Raw genomic sequence first — 17,289 nt, forward strand, 5'->3', positions numbered from 1 at the left:
GAGAAATAAGCTCACAGTTAGCTTTCTCTTTCTTTCTACACTTGCTGAAAACAACAACAGCGAAAGTGGGAAGAAAGCGGAGAGAGGACTCGGAGAGAGAGAGAGAGAGAGAGAGAGAGAGAGAGAGAGAGAGAGAGAGGGGGGAGAGAGAGAGAGCTGGAGGCGCATGAGGGCTCAGAGGAAAGTTTTCCTGGAGGAGCTGGTGGTGTTGGAGCAGCGCTGAGAGCAGCCCGTGGCCATGCCCGCCGCGAGCAGCGTGGGCTAGAGAGCCAGCCGCTTTGTGTCCGGAGGTCCGGAGCGCGTCTTTCTTTCGTTTAACAGAAGAAGCAGAAGCTGAAGGAAAAGTTACACGCTCGTTTAGAGCTATATTGTTGACTGCTTTTTTTGTTGGTCGCATTACGTTTTACCATTTTTTTATTGGACGTATTTTTTAAACGCAAAAGAAGAGGAGGGGACTCTTGCTGGTGCTGGTGGATTTGGATATACTGTTTGAATATTCCTTTATTTATTTTTTGGCTACTTTTCCACGTCTTTCCCCGTGTCCCCCCTTCTCCCACTTCCAGGATGCACCCCCTGGTGAACCGCGTGCTGTTCCCGCAGCTGGCCGTGCTGCTGCTGCTGGTGCTGCGCGGCGGCGCGGCGCTGCTCTGCCTGCCCTGCGACGAGTCCAAGTGCGAGGAGCCCAAGCAGTGCACGGGCGCCGTGGTGCTGGGCATCTGCGGCTGCTGCTCCGTGTGCGCCAAGCAGAAGAACGAGAGCTGCGGCGGCGTGTACGGGCTGTACGGGACGTGCGACGTGGGGCTGCGCTGCGTCATCCGCCCTCCGCTCGACGGAGCCTCGATCACCCAGTACGAGGTCGGAGTTTGCGAAGGTGCGTGGTGTGTGTGTGAATACGAAAAAAGCTTCACCTTAGGCTACATATCTCAACATTTCAACAACGTGTTTTTTGCCTCCAGTAGAACAAAACACACCCACTTAAGCTGGAGAACCTGGTTTGTTGTGATCTGGCATATATATATATATATATATATATATATATATATATATATATATATATATATATATATATATATATATATATGCAGGGCAAGATAGTTAGTTAGCCTACTAATTAGGTTTTAAGATGCAGATCTGTCAAGTGGTTGGTTGCAGGCAGATGTCTAAAACTACCTTAGCCAATTCTCTTAGTTTAGCCCTGTGTTTTTTGTTTTAACCCTGGTCTTGGAGGCCCACTGCCCTCCACTTTTAATAGTAGTATTTTCCGTAATCACAACACACCTGATCCAGCTAGCTTAGCTAGCTTCTCAGCTTATAAACAGCAGCCATTATTTGGGTTAAAGTGTATATACAGCTCTGAAAAAAATACAAATATATAAGACCACTTTAAAATGATGAGTTTCTTTGATTTTTCCAAATTGAAAACCTATGGAATATAATCAAGAGGAAGATGGATGATCACAAGCCATCAAACCAAGCTGAACTGCATGATTTTTTTGAACCAGGAGTTGCATAAAGTTATCCAAAAGCATTGTGTAAGATTGGTGGAGGAAGACATGCCGATATGCATTAAAAACTGTGATCAAAAACTAGGGTTATTCCAGCAAATATTGATTTCTAAACTCATAAAACTTTATGAATATGAGCTTGTTTTTGTGCATTATTTGAGGTGTTTTTATTTGGAATTTGGGAGAAATGTTGTCTGTAGTTCATAGACTAAAACAACAATATTCACTATTATTTACTCAAACACATACCTATAAGTAGCAAAATCAGAGAAACTGATTTAGAAAATGAAGTGGTCTCTTAATTTTTTCCAGAGCTGTATTAAAACAGGAAAGTGTGTATACTAAAACGTATTAGGTTATAACTAGAACTTTGGTGAACAGTATCCAGCGAACTTGCCAGTTCTATTTAAATCCATTTAGTGTTAAATTAAAATCAGTTCACACAGAGAGTGGATTTAACATTAGCACATTTGCTATACACGACTGAGGTAGCGTTAAGTGCCATAGCTTGTTACAACACGGCAAATCCACTATGTACACTCGTGGCAACTGTCGTAAGGTTGTAACAATGTTGTGACAATGTCACAGTTGGTTTAGTATGGGCAAATTTGCTATATATAGTCGTGGCAACTGCCTTAAGGTTGTAATGATGTGTCAATGTCACAGCTGGTTTAACGGAGGCAAATCCACTCTGTACAGTTGAGGTAACTGTCTTAGGTTGTAACAACGCTGTCTCAATGTCACAGTTGCTTTGACACTGGGAAATTTGCTATATACAGTCGTGGCAACTGCCTTAGGTTGTAACAAAGTTGTGACAATGTTGTGTATCGGTCTGGTGCCCCCAACATTTAAATGCACACTATTCTAAAGCTAAAACGTTTGATGTGTTGTTTTATTGTCAGAGAATGGCTAGTGGAACATGACTGGGATTTTGGAATGTGTCAAATGGTCTCCGGCTCATATGATCAAGAGGCAGTGTTACTTAATGATAAGGTTGTGACAACACTGTGACAATGTTATTGAGAGAATGCAAACAATGCAACCTTTGGGAAACATTGTAACAATGTTGTCAGAAAGTAGACAATGCTGTGGCAACAATGTGTGTTTGCTGGGTGAAGGGGACTCCAACTGTTTATTGTTTGTAGTGTAAAGTATTATTAGATACAAAATGTGAAATTTAGCAGGAGTTTATAAAAGTGTTTCTAAAGTCTGAACTGAAGTATAATGTTGATTTAATTTTTAGCTTGAACTTTGCTTGAATCCTTTTTAAATGTAAACACTTTTAAACACATGTTTAGACTTTTGTCAGGAGCACTATGCTAACAGCCCTTTTTGCTGAGCAGAATTACTCAAAGTTAGGGTTTTGACTTGATCTGTGGTAAACTTTACACAGCAAAGTTGTCAGTGTTGAACAAACACTGTTTGGGTTGGATTAGATTTAATATTTTTTTCAATAGTGAAAGTTCTGTATAGTACAAAACTAGGCTTATGTCCCTGTACATGAAACCAAACCTATAGTGTTAAATAAACAGTTTTGTTAGACAGTTATAGAGTAATTTTTGCTGAGTTTTAAAGGTAATTAATACAGCCTGCTTTGATTTAATACAGGGAAATCTGCTGTATACAGCTTCTGAAGGGGTTCCCAACTGTTAATTGTTTTTATTACAAATTGCCACTATATACAGAGCATTTTAAAGTGTAGCGAAGTAAAGTGATGATTTTGTTGATCCAAACTAAAATTGGCTTTGTCTTTGTGTATTAAAACTTGTGAAATGGATTTTTACCTCAGTAACAACATTTTTAGCCTGAACTTTCAAACCGTTGTTAGTGTAAACAGACTTTCAGCAGCGTCATGCTGACTGAAGTTGTTGCCCTCTTTGCTGAGGAAGGTTAGCTCTGGCTTAAGCATTTTTTGGCCTTGACGCATTTACAGTAGACTGCAGTGTGTGTGAGGGAGAGAAAGTAGGAGAGGAGGTGAGATGGAGCAAGCAGGCTAGCTAGTTAATGTGTTTGCAGCATGTCGGTTTTCCATTTCTTTGGGGTATTGCTAACGGATTCCGTGCTGTTTTTGGACGTGGTGCCAGCCCCAAGTCTTTCCACCGAGGCTTGTTGGTTTTTCTCTGGAATGTCTGCTATGCACCTCAGCTTGCGCGGCAGTCCGTACTTTTTTTTTCCCAGAAGGGACTTCAGCCTCGAGTCACAAGTGTGTCTTACCCTCGCCAGGGTGCCACTCAACACACTTCGCCTCATCCCAGTTAATGTGATCTGGCCTCGTAGGTATAAGAGCGTTCAAGAGTTCAACTCACCACCTGAAGAAGCGTCTGATGAACTTCAGGAGGAATTTATCCAGATGGCATTTCACCTGTTGAGCTATACCCCAGTTAACTCCACTCAGATCGCACAGCAGGGGGGCTGTGAACTTGAGCATGCTAAGCCACGTGGGTTAGCTTGGACTTGCTTGGAGTGGAGAACAAAAGAGACTCCTTATTTGCAGCAGCAACCCAAGAGATTTGTAATATAACTCAGATTGTTCTCAACACAGTGCCACACCTCAGAACCATGAGTAAGAGAGACTGTACTGTGAACCAAGAGAGAGGCATGTAAGAGGCAGGCTGTTTCTTTTTTTTTTTTTTTTTTTTGGCTTATTTTCACAGCCCAGTCTGAGTTTGAACAGAGGCTTGGTCAGAGAGGACGTGGCTCAGATTTCAACATGGCTGGTTATGAAAACATGCTGATGGCTTCTTAACCCTTCAGCTTGCTCAGTCTCTCAGGTGACAACGAGTGTAGTTCAGCCAAGAAACAGAGTAGCGCAAAGTGTCAAAGCCGAGCCTGTCGCAGGAATGAGCGAGATCAAAGTGAGAACCGAGTGAGAGGCGTTTTGCCAGCTTATCCCTTGCCATGTTAGCACCAATCCTATCCTCATACCTGCTGGATATCTAGTTTAAAGGCTCTAAAACCTGTGATGGACATGCTTTTATACAATGTGCCAAGTGTTCTGACTGCCTCTGGACATCTTATGAGTATTCTACACAGGGAAACCCAACTCCAGTGCTGGAGGCTCCAGTTTAGCACAGTGGGGATTCCCCTGCTCATAACACATCTTTCAAAACTAGTCAATGGCAGATCATCTCATTCTGGTTTGTTCGGCCAGGAAAACCATCAAGCTGTACTGGACTGCCCTCCAGGAACAATTAAACACCTCTCTTATCCTTTAAGACATTGAATTTGTGGAGTTCTCAAGGATTCATATTGTACACCATGATACAGTCAATGTATTTACCAAGTAGGTCCACCACTAGATCTACGTCCAAACCTGTAACTTTCAAAAGCATGAGACAGCTCTAGACAGGCTGCTGACATCCAGAAACACCCTGAGAGCACCTGGGGAGGCCTGTGTTACCCATCGTTCTTCCCTAGCAGGCACTGTCAGAACCCCCTTGGTGAGCTGTGCTTTGGGAGCTGAATGGTGATGTTCCAAGCCCTCTGTTAACAGGATCGCTCGAGGGCTCCCCCGGGACACTCACTGCCTTCACTCTAACAGAGGACTTCCATTAGTTTCTACCTCTGTGATAACCAATCACCAAAAGCCATCCAGCAGCATCACAGTCCACCGCCCAGCACACTAAAAACATGCAGCCTGTTCCGGCCCCTGCAGGCTACGCTCGCCTGAATCTTTCCCAGTCAACATATGTATTGCTGTCAATCATGATGATGCTCACTGGTCTGTGCCAAATTGAGCATTTCGCAAGAGACAGCTGTTAGGTCAGTTAATGTAATCTAAGGAGAGACGAGTATGAATCTATAATCAAGCTCTGTTTATGCAATAATTTCCCAGGTGTTTACCATGCATTTGCTCATGGCTAATGGATGCGCAGCTGCGTATAGTTAGTCTTCATGAGTTCAGTCAAAATAAATCTACACCCTGCCATAGAACCCCTTTTGGTTCCGTTAAGAACACAGTGTTTGCACGTTTAGGGAGTTTTCACCCATGCAGTTTTGTGATTCGTTTTTGCAGGTGTGAACACAGAATCTCTGGAGCAGTTTGTTTGTGGTGAGAACTTGACCTGACCTTAATCTGACCTGATATATTACCTGTGCAGCGTGGTGTCCTCTATTTTTGGCCATTTCAGTCACAGTATTGGAAATCTAAGCTTACTATTCATAAACAGTTTTTAGGAGAGAAATATGTGTAGATTAAAGTCCAGCACTCATTTGACTTTGAAAGAAAAAGTTTTTTGTAAGAATTAAAGTATTATTTACTTCGGCCCCCCCCCCCCCCCCCTAAGCGATAAGACCTGCAGAATTACAAGGGTCCCCTAATTTTGGCCACTTTAAATTCATCTTAAAATACCCTATATTAACTAAAAAATATATACACTTAAATTTAATGTTAATAATAACAGCTCTTAACCTGATATTGGTGGCTGATAATGTGTGTAATATTGCATATTTTCGAATCGCTGGGCTTATTTGTGGGACCGCGTCTTTGTCTGCGCCGCCTATAGGAGACTTTTCTGCCGTTTCTGCACTGTGTCTATAGGATCCAGTGAATCCCAGTGGTGAATAATGACATTGCGTTTATCCTGTGTGTGCATACAAGCTCTGATTACATTAGTAAAACATGATGACATCCTTGTTCACTTAGAATTAGGCTCCTTAAGTAGTGTACAACATAAAAAATCTGGAAAAATTTAGCCGTTGTGCTATAGAAAAGCGGTGCATGCTCCACACAGTTTTTTTATGCATAGAATTACAACATTGTTAGCAATACTAAAATGTTTAAAATGTTTTATGACGGGATTTTTTGTAAGAATAAAGTTTAAGTGTTTGTCTAAGGTGGGAGGTGACGTTTTTTGAATTTCTTTAATGCGATTGGTACACAGGAAAAGGAAACTATGTAATAGGTGGAACTGGCCGAAAATAGGGGGCGACCGAAAACAGGGGACAACACATTAATTACTACAGGTATGAACAAATGCCATCTCTACTGCTGCTCCATGTTAAACTGCACAGAAATAGGCACATGTCCAAATCACAAGCTGTCACATCCCTTTCCTGTATTTACTTTCTCACCCCTGTAAAGAATAGCTCTGTAGAACTCTATGAAGCAGTAAAAAAAAGTAGAGAATGTTCTTATCTAGTTTTGATGTAAAATATTTTAATGCGTTTGGAGTTTTTACACTTGAAGTTTGCAAACACATTAACTTAATCAGTATTAAGCATCATAATTATCTGTGACCTCAATGTCACCTGTCGTCAATATTCTTTGTTAATTTGATATTGGCATTGGATGGTGCGCTGACATTAAATTCTCGCTACCAGTTTTTTTTTTTTACCATATAACTATGTCTCTAGACAGTGTTGAGGCAGATGGGTCAGTGTCCTGTCTGGACACTGGGAGTGATTTGGCTCTATTTTAGGACTTAGCAGAATGATGCTTAAAGAGAATGGTGCTTTGGAGGCTTGTTCTCGTAACTGCGGAACAGATTTGACAAAGCGAGTTGGCATTTTCACTTAACCACTTAAGATGAAGGGTATGAAAGTAAGACTAAAGAATAAAGCATTTGGGAATTTAATTATTCTGCATTCAAAGTGTTCCTTTCATGTGGACAGCTCAAAGAATTACTCTGTGTGCATGAGCGTGGTTCTTTTTGTGTGTGTGTGTTTTCCCATATCGAAACGTACACTCACGAATGCGATCAAAGGGATGTTTACACAGGATCCAATCTGAAGGAATATTTTCCAGCAGTGCTGAGCAAATTTGCACACTTTCAAACATGTCTTATTATTGCAAAGAATCCGCTTGGCCCAAACAAATCAAAGATTGCATTGTGCGGTAGGAAGGCTCCAGAGAGTCGGTTCCTAGAACTGCCTGTCCCTTTAAGAGCCATTGACATTAGTCTTGTTGATCATGTGTTCCTACATATTTTAAAATAATTACAACCAGCATCAAAAAGAGACTGTCCACAGATGGCTTCGCTTGTTCCTGAGTGCAGCTGGAGGGTGCAGCGGAGGCCGGCCCAGCAGCGCAGAGCCAGGAAGGAGCAGAAAGAGTGAGCTCGCTCAAAACACATCCTCTTCCCCTTGTTTTTGCAGTTTACCAGAGGAATGTGCGCGCTCGGCCTGTAGAAGCCTATCTGAGCATTCAGCCCTCTGGCTGCGTGTCAGGCCGACTGACTGATGCCAAACAATTTAGGGCCTTAAAAACAACGTGTAATAATCCAGCCTGGAAAGCGCACATACTGTACAGAGCAGTAGCTCAGGGAAGTGTGTGTATAGTTCAAAGTCTGTAAGATATCATATTTTTATCATTATCACAATATGAGTTTTCACAACAAACACATAAAAAAGTTACAATACCATTGTGAACAACAGTGAACTCATTGCATTAAAACCTTAAAGAATCTAACACTAAATTAAAGCCTTACTTTTACCATCGATATTAGAATATGCATCAGTATTATCTTTTTTTGTTTTGTTTTATTTTTGTTGTTTAAAACAAAGAAAACAAAGAAAACTACTAATTTTCCATATGTACGTAGATCTGGCCAGTATATTTTATTTACTACAAATTCAGGTACACAGAGATCATTATTAATTTTATGAGATGGATTACGTTGGATAACTGTCCTCTAGGGAATAAATATAGTGAATAAGAATATTTATGAATAGTATAAATTTATAAATAGTGCAAGAGTGTCTAGATGTGCAGTACACTGTCCAGATGTGTGAGTAACTAAATTCAACACCATGCACCTGCATTTGAGATGCCGTGAACCTGAATGTGTTGGCACCATAAACATGAACCTGCTGGCACCATGCCTAATGCCAGGTGTGGACTAAAAAGGTACAAAGACCCCCAGCTTTAATCTGTGGAGCAGTAGAACTGTGTTCTCTGGAGCGATGATGAATGGTGCTTTATCTAATACTTTTATACTTTTTCTTTTGTTTTGTCCATATAAGGAGCTTTTAATTCATTTATGTAAACATTTAAACTGTTCTTTACACACACATACAGCTCTGAAAAAAAATTAAGAGACCACTTAAAATAATGAGTTTGTTTGATTTTACCAAACTGAAAACTTTGGAATATAATCAAGATTAAGATGGAGGATCCCAAGCCGTCCAACCAAGCTGAACTGCTTGAATGTTGGCACCAGGAGTGGCATAGAGTTATCCAAAAAGCAGTGTGTAAAACTGGTGGAGGAGAACATGCCAAGATGCATAACTGTGATTAAAATCAGGGTTAATCCACCAAATATTGATTTCTGAACCTATTTTCACTGCATTATGTGAGGTCTGAAAGATCTGCATCTTTTTTGTTTTTTCAAAAAAGATTTTTCATTTTCTGCAAATAAATGCTCTAAATGTCTATATTTGTATTTGGAATTTGGGAGAAATGTTGTTTGTAGTTTATAGAATAAAACAACAAACTTCATTGTACTCAAACATAGACTTATAAAAAGCAAACTCAGAGAAACTGATTTGGAAACTGAAGTGGTCTCTTAATTTTTTCTTGAGCTGTATATATCTCTTTTACCAAATTAATAAAAATCTTCTATGGCATTACTCAAAGAACCCTTTGTTACAGCTTGCAACATTTTTAGGAGGAACTCATCTGGAATGAGCCGAACAGAACAGAGGCTCCTCTACCAGAAGGTGCTTGTTAGCATCCTGGACCTGCTTGTATAACCTGCCTTCAACCCCCTGCACCAAATAACCCAGGTCACTGCTGCCAGTACTGCAGTGGCTTTGCGCTAAAATCATAACGTCTGTCCGGGAGAGTGATCAGTGGTCTTTATCTGTTAAATGATTTGAGCGTAGGGGAGAACGGGATGCGGATTATGTGCAATCTGTTCAGAGAGAACACCTGGAGAATGCAGGCATGTCTGTCCTCATTAATGTCATCCGCACATACACAGGCCTCTGTCTGCTAACAAAGGAGCTCCACATTGCTCTTAATCAATGTCAGGCTGGCCTTTTTTCGTATGGAATTCCTGTGCCAAAATGCTAAATGACCCATCAAAACAAGGGTTAGGTGAACACTGTAGAGCCATCATAGATAGAAGTGAACTCTATTGGAAGCAGATTACTCTGGCAGTTTCGAAAATCTCTTTTTTCGGAGCCGGCACTTTTATAACTATATATTTTTTTCCATTATCAGTCTGCTGCTGTTGGGTGTTGCTCTAGAGCTCATACTTCTATGATTTCGCTGTGATTTTAGCAGATATGACAAGTTCATGATCAGGTCATAAAAAAATCTTGCTGTGGACCAAAGCCCTTAACTTTCCTTTCTTTAAAAAAAAGTGAATGTCACTGCCAGCCACTGCGGATGTCTGCCCTTTTGCCTTTTTTTTTATTCCTCACTCTCCCATCCGCGAAAAAAGAGGACACTGAATGCCAGATTCATTTTCTTGTTTGTTGGTGAAAGCGAGTTGTCCTGTGCAGTTAGAGAAGATGAGCACAAATGCTTCTCTCCCCGTTAGTCCCTCTCTCTATCTACTCCGAGGCTCTGAAGTTCCTCTCTGCTCTCTGAAGTCGTGAGTGTCCTCATGCTGCATGGGCGACAGTGGGGGGAAAATCAGGACTTTGCAGGGGTTATCGCTCCAAAACCTGCAGGCTAGAAAAGCAAAGCTGTGACGGAAAACCTCCCTTGTTTGAATTAAGGGACAGGGATGTAGCTCCTGGGCAGAAATGCTTCTCAGCATGGCCTGAAATACCCACAGCTTCCTCAAGGCAAAAACCACAACCAAAATGGATTTTGCCCATTTTTGTTAGTAATCTGCATATTCATCCCCACATCTCCCTCACTCCTGCTGTTGTTTTTGTACGGCGTATAATAGTCTCCATGTTAAAAATCCATTCTGTTCACAAGAAATGTATTAATATCGTCCCTCAGTCTCCTCAGATGCACATGAACAAAGGCTTTGTGCTTTAGGACAGTTGATCTCCAGCCCATTAGAGATCAAGCAGGTGCACAGCAGCTAAGAGGTAGTAATAGTAGTGGGTTCTTGTAGTGATTAATAGTGGAAAAGCTGTAATATGATGCCATGCCAAGATATTGTATTGTGAAAAACCTGATACAGAAGCACTCTTTTTTTAACTTGTGCCTGAATTGCACTGATTTTCCACCCCTACAGACATATATATATATATATATAGTTTCAGCATCTTTATCGTAATGTGTACTAGGGCTGTACAGTAAATAGTATATTATTTACTGTTACTATGTTCACTCTACGATTTAATTGTATACAAACCTGTAGCTGAGTGAGCTAGTGACATTTGTTTGGAGATATTTTAGTCTATAATCAAAACATCTGAAGACTAAAGGAATTCTAGTGAATTAGCTCACATTCATGATACTCGAAGACCAACCAAATACTGGTGGGATTATTTGACTGTTGATTCATTTACAGTCCAAGTATCAGTCCACTAGCAGGTATCTGTTATAAAAAAAGTAATTGGCAATGCATTTAAATATAGGGTGTTTGTGTATATTTTTTCCTTTTCTAATAAGATGTAATATGTGCTCAGTTTTGTCCTTATGGTGTGACAATTAAGCACAACACCAACAATAAGAGTGATAATATTAATATTAAAAGTAATGATGTTAAATAAGTAAAAACAAGTCAAAATAGATTGGAATGGACAGTGATGATTGGCAATTGCTAGTTTTTTTGATTATCATTCTATTTATCTTGCGCATGGACTCGAATATGTTCTCCTGTGTGTTTTTGTGAGAAATTGTTTTTGTAGCGCAGACAGACGCATTGCAAGGAGTTCCTCCTGGTGAAAGATCTTGTAATTTGTGGCTCGTGTTGCCGATCATTTACATTGTATTCAAACCACAACCACTAAAAGATTCCTGTTTACCAGAAAAGATATTGTACTATAAAGCATACAGCAATGCTGAAAGTCAAGTACTGTGTACCTTGCATTAGGTGTTATTTATATCTTTTTTAAGGAAATGCTCAAGCTGGCTGTTTGCTTATTGGTCGATCTGTTTCAGGCCATGTATGTGAGAGCCTGCATTTTTCCTTATTATTTATCTGTCTGAGGCAAGGTAGTGGTAAACATTCCAGCCCTTGGTGGAATGCAAAAGTGTTGTTTTTTTTTAAGAGAGACGCCGTGCAGTATCTCCATGTAGAGCCTTAATAGAAGTGCAGGTTTCTTGTTTGTATGTAGGTTTAATAAAACTGTCACCTTATCCGTGAACCTGCTAATGGATCTGTCATACTTTCCGGAGCAACTCAGCAGAATGTGCTTTTCGTTAACTGGCCGTTTTGTCGGTGTGTATGTTCGTAGTGAGCTTGGCTTCAGGAGTGGTGTCAAAACAGAACCACGCTTTTAAAAGATGTTCTGTCCTTGGACTCTGGGAATGGAAATCTAATCTTAGCAGCTATATACGACTTCTTCTGGAGCCTACCGTGGCTCAGGGATTTGAAGCGGCACCCTTTATCCAAGACGTCTCTTCGCGTGGAAGCGTTGAGGAGGTGAGGGACCACAGTAAAACGTCTCTGTCAGGGAGGCTGGTTGCCAGCTCATGGCTCTGTGTGTGGCTCAGACCACCAGGGGTATGTTTATCATACGAGGCTTATGCCAGGCTACTGGCAGACATGTTTGGCCGGAACTGCACTGGCTCGAACCTCCTCACCTCGCTAAGTGACCCAGGGCCAGTCTGGAGAGCCTGGCTTAGTTACTGAAGGATCGGCTGTTGACAGCAGCTATTCGTGGCCCTCGCCCTCCCATGGTGGAGGTGAAAAAGACAAGGACGTGTCGCCTAAACATCTGCCTGCAACCTTGGACTCTCGCTCTTTCTCACACACACACACAAGCTCATGATCATTTTCCATGAGGGTGTAAATCATCTCGATTTGATTCGGATTCTGCCATTTGTCCAATCATTTTGAAGAAAAACAGGCAAAATAAAAATTGCCATAGTTACACCAACAGCAGAAAAGGGTTAAACAGGAGATCTTGAATTGTAGCAATAGTAGAACATGTTTTGGTGATATAGCAAGATATTTTTTTTCTGAGTGGTCCATTGGAATAAGGCGCTGTCACTATAACCCAAGGTTCCCCGATTCAATTTCCAGATCATGCTGCTTGCAATCAGCAGCCACAGTATGTTCTCTCTCTGGGGTGGGTATATGACGCTCTCTCCCCACATCCCTCCCCCCCCCTCAGTGTGTTTCTGGTCAGCACAGGTGTCTGTTAGCTATTATATTGGAGCTGGGTAGCTACACTACAGCGCTTATATAGAAACCCAAGGACGCTTTACAATTTACACGTTTTACACACAACCATTCATACTCCGCATTCATCCATACACTGGTGAAAAGTGGCAGCCAGTAGCACACAGTATACTCTCAACCGGAAACAACCGACCACCTGGAGGACTGCATCGGGCACTACAGCATTTACCCAGGACACAGTGCCAATCCATATCTGGGCACAGTCATACACATATTTAACACACACAAACTTACATACATACCACACACTTACACACCGAACCAATTTAGGGAATTAAATTTTTCTGGGCAATTTGGAGTATCCAATTTTACCAGATCCGTTTAGAGTAGTCAATATTTCTGTGCAATTTAGAGTATCCAATTTACCTAATCTCCATGTTTTTGGACTGTGGGAGGAAACCAGAGCCCCCAGAGGAAACCTACGCAGACACAGGAAGAACATGGAAACTCCACCCAGATCGGGACTTGAACCCAAGACCCCAGTGCTGGGAGGTGAACGTGCTAACCACTAAGCCACCGTGACTATGTTGAAAACCATGTTGGGTAAATGGTCTTCTACATTGGGGAGAAAATGGGGTAAAATAAGAAATACATTTGAAAAAGGGTTTATCTGAACAGCATATCCATCTTCAGAATCAGTGGTTCTTGCTTAAACTCACGTGGGTTTCTATAAGATACACTGTATTTAGAGGGCACTTCTTTCAGTTCGCTGCATTCAAGCCGAGCAGAAAGGGCAGAACACTAGAGGCTTCCATAGACAGGCAACATCAGTGCAGTGGCTTTTAAAATGTTTAAATTAATACCGAAATTATATTGTATCAACCAAAATGAAAAAATATATTGTGATATAAATTTTGCCTGTATAGTTCAGCACTATTTTATAGAAAGAAAAGTGTGTAAAAACATTTTCAAATATTTTATTTCAACTATTACTACATAAAACTTGAAGGACCCCTGGTTGAAGGGTGAAGCATGCTTCTTATCCCAGTGCCTCTGACATATATTCCTTCTGACTGCTGCCATATGGTAATCCGAACATTTTGTGTTTGAAAATGGCCTCAGAATTGGCCACAAAATGATGTCGCACTTTACTGAGTATTACTATAATCAATTCTAACATACAAAAATCGGTGCACTTGAATCCCATCTTTGAATTGATTTGTAACAATGCATCAGCACATTTTAACAGCCCTAACACTTGCACACCCAAAGCTGTAGCCGAGCAGCACTCCCACGTTTGGTCAGCGCTGGCGTACGATGCAGGTCCTGTATCCACAGCAGTGCACACTGTCGGCGTTGTTCTGTGCAGCTGTGATCACACCCAGCACATCTCATCCCAAAGGCTGAATCTCTGTCCTGCCTTTGGGAACCATGTGCTGCACTCCCACCAGTAGCGATACACACACCCGAACAATGGCACACCAACATCATCCAAGCAGTTTCCCACTGTGTTGTTGTTCCTTGCACAAAGCACTAACAGGGATCGGCCCAGTCCAGAGGGTGCAGGTGCTTCTGGATAAGTTCTGGACAAAGGCAGTAAGCAGTGTGTGTACCAATCAAGAATAACGATCAAGAAACTTCTTGTCTCTACACCCATTATAGTATTTTTCTCACTTTAAGGCACACTATTAATAAACTCTAAGGTGGATTTTAGGAGACACTATAAAGAACTTTGCTAATACAGACCTCTGAACCATGATAGAGCTAGGGCAATTAGTAGGTAATGCTAATGCTGCTACAGCAGTGCTTGCTGGGGTTAGCAGCAGGCTACAGAGCGATAATACACATCTCTGAACTATGAAAGAGCCAACGCGATTAGTAGGTAATGCTAATGCTGCTCCAGCAGTGCAAGCTGGGGTTAGCAGCAGGCTACAGGGCGATAATACACACCTCTGAACCATGAAAAAGCTAGCGCGATTAGTAGGTAATACTAATGCTGCTCCAGCAGTGCTTGCCGGGGTTAGCAGCAGGCTACAGGGCGATAATACTCAACTCTGAACGGAGAAATACTCATTAGCGGCTAATGCTATTGCTACTCCAGCCCTGGAGCTGGAGAACTAAACTAAAACCCATGTATAACGCTGTACTTCAGTGGAGTGGCTTTACTGCTCCTTACAACCTGACTGGTAAATTTTTTTCATAATGTTCACTTATAATTTTCAGGAAAATTTAAGGATTTTAAGTGCGCCTTACAGTACAAAAAAATACAGAATTATCAGCACTACACAACACCCCCATAATATCAGTGTCACTGCAGTGCAAACAATGACCACACATGTTATGCTCATGATTGGTGTATCTGATGTAACCATGGCTGGTCAGCTGCAAGATTAATGTTGGTTATGGTTCAATGGTTGAGAAAAATCATGAACAAGGCAATTTATTGTTCAGTCACTGAGCACTGAGATACTGTCCTGTTGCTCAGCGTGTTATATAGCTATTGTTGGGTAAGAAGAATTTCACTAGGCAACCCGATGACCTTCATGAAGCAGGAAGTGTCCATTGAAATCTATGGGCCTTTATTTACTGGAGAGCTGGCTGCATTCAGAGGCAGATTCTAGGAAAGATACACATTACCCACCAGCAGCTCTGTGCATTCACAGGCACTTAGAGAATGTTCATATACAGCTGAGTGTATTCCTCTGAACACACACGCACACACGCACACTGATAAGGTGGGCACACAGTAAGCTGAAACACCAGGTCCCGTATCAATAATGTGTGTTTGCACTGTAAATAACACTTCATAATGTTGCTGGGAGATTGCAGCTTCGCAAGGTTCAGGGTCATTTTTGTTTTTAAAATTGCTGCTCTATGTTGAAATGTCACAATACTGTATTTTACGCTGAGAAAGACATATTAGATACAGGGAGCATTATACGCTCTGAGTAATTGGATTGTACTGTATTTTCTCTTTTCTATTCCTGAGACTTCTAGGCACTGTTTGTCACTCAGAGTCGCTTATAATTGGCCTTGGAAAAAAAGTTCCTCTACCTGGTATTTTCTTCCCTCATTACCTCAGGAGCACAGCTGTAGCTTAATGTACAGTGACCTCGGTTCAGCTGGTTTCCTCCCTTTCAGCTGTGTAGAGAACTATAGGCAACGTTTCAATCCCCTGAAGTTCCATTGTACAAATCTGGCTTGGACAGGTTTCAGCGTCCTAAATATTTGTTTCTCTCTGATCCTTTCTCAGATGAAAACTGGGATGACGACCAGCTCTTGGGATTTGAGCCGTGCAATGAGAACCTGGTTACGGGCTGCAACATCATCGATGGGAAGTGTGAATGTGACAGCGTACGGACGTGCAACAACCCATTTGAGTTTGCCAGCCAGGAAGCCTGTCAGACAGCCCTGAGGAAGATCGAAGGTACACTCACTCCCTTTTTCTCTCCCTCGCTGCGTGTATAACTAACTCAGAAGCTCCTGCATGCATGGTCATGTTCTAATATAGCGTTCAGAACACGGCGTTGTGCAACGTCAAACTCCATTGATGCGTGTCAGGCTTAAACCGTTCATTTGGACACCCCCTGGCTACTCGATTCAGTGAGCTTACCCAAATAAACATTACAGAGCTGATTAATGGTCATGGAGGGAGGCTATTTTTCATCTCCTGTCTTTGCCCGAGTGCTGAGCATTTCTTTTCATGAAGCCTTCCCTCCGTTTAGAAGACTGGGCATAATACACACTTCTGCTTTGCTAAATTATGTGTGATTAACTTGGTAATTGACATGGGCGTCCTTGTTAGTTCCAAGACGATCAAGAATGAGTCAAATGAGAAATAAACTCCTGGCAGCATTTTGGGAATGATTTCAACTGTAATCTACTTGGGGGAATTAGTCTGATGGGCGGGAATCAGATTTAGGTAGATGGAAATGTCATATTCTGTAACGGTGCCTAGATTTGTTCTATTTTCTGTTTGTCATCTTGCATCCATTTGTCCTATTTGTCTCGTCTTTTCCGCTGGAATTATATTAATTTGGATCTGCTGAACTGTTTATTAACAAATTACTCTCAGTTTGTCAGCTAGTGGCACCCAAAGCACGTTTACCTGACAGTGTTTCTCTAATGCATTTTTGCTGTTGCTCAACCACTGGATAATGACTCCCTGGAAATCCCTGGGGCCAGACATTTTTTTATCTCATTTTGATAGGGCCTTTTCTTCTTCTTCTTCTTTTTTCTTTTGCCTTTGCAAGAGGCGTGGCGGGAAGAGCCAATGTTTTTCTTTCCTCTTTTTTTTCGGGTCCATGTTGTTTACATGACAAGTTTCTTCAGACGTCTGTGATTAAACTAACAAATGGCTTTATTTACCCAAAGCTGATAAGTCCCCTTTTAGGGCTATCAGAATGCAAATGTTGCGTTGAAGAATGCGCTCCCCGATGGATACACACTGCATTCCCTGCATGCACCTGTGTGTTCAGCCTGGACTGGCAGCACACTGGCAATTAAACTGAAAAATATATGCTTGTTATCGCAACGGTCCTAGCAACAGGTGATGGCCCTTGTTGTTTTATTGTGGCAGGTGTTCT

At 41.6% G+C, this 17,289-nt stretch overlaps 1 protein-coding gene across 1 annotated transcript in view; it reads left to right on the forward strand.

The window, feature by feature from the left end:
• Window positions 1–375: 375 nt before the first annotated feature.
• Window positions 376–17,289, forward strand: part of crim1 (cysteine rich transmembrane BMP regulator 1 (chordin-like)) — a 164,221-nt gene continuing 147,307 nt past the window's right edge. Inside the window, exons 1-2 of the mRNA XM_022662672.2 lie at window positions 376–871; window positions 15,957–16,130. Coding sequence (XP_022518393.2) covers window positions 565–871; window positions 15,957–16,130 — 481 coding nt within the window. The 5' untranslated portion in view covers window positions 376–564. The remainder of the gene's footprint in view (window positions 872–15,956; window positions 16,131–17,289) is intronic.

Source organism: Astyanax mexicanus, chromosome 14, assembly GCF_023375975.1.
Source record: "Astyanax mexicanus isolate ESR-SI-001 chromosome 14, AstMex3_surface, whole genome shotgun sequence".
NCBI lineage: Eukaryota > Metazoa > Chordata > Actinopteri > Characiformes > Acestrorhamphidae > Astyanax > Astyanax mexicanus.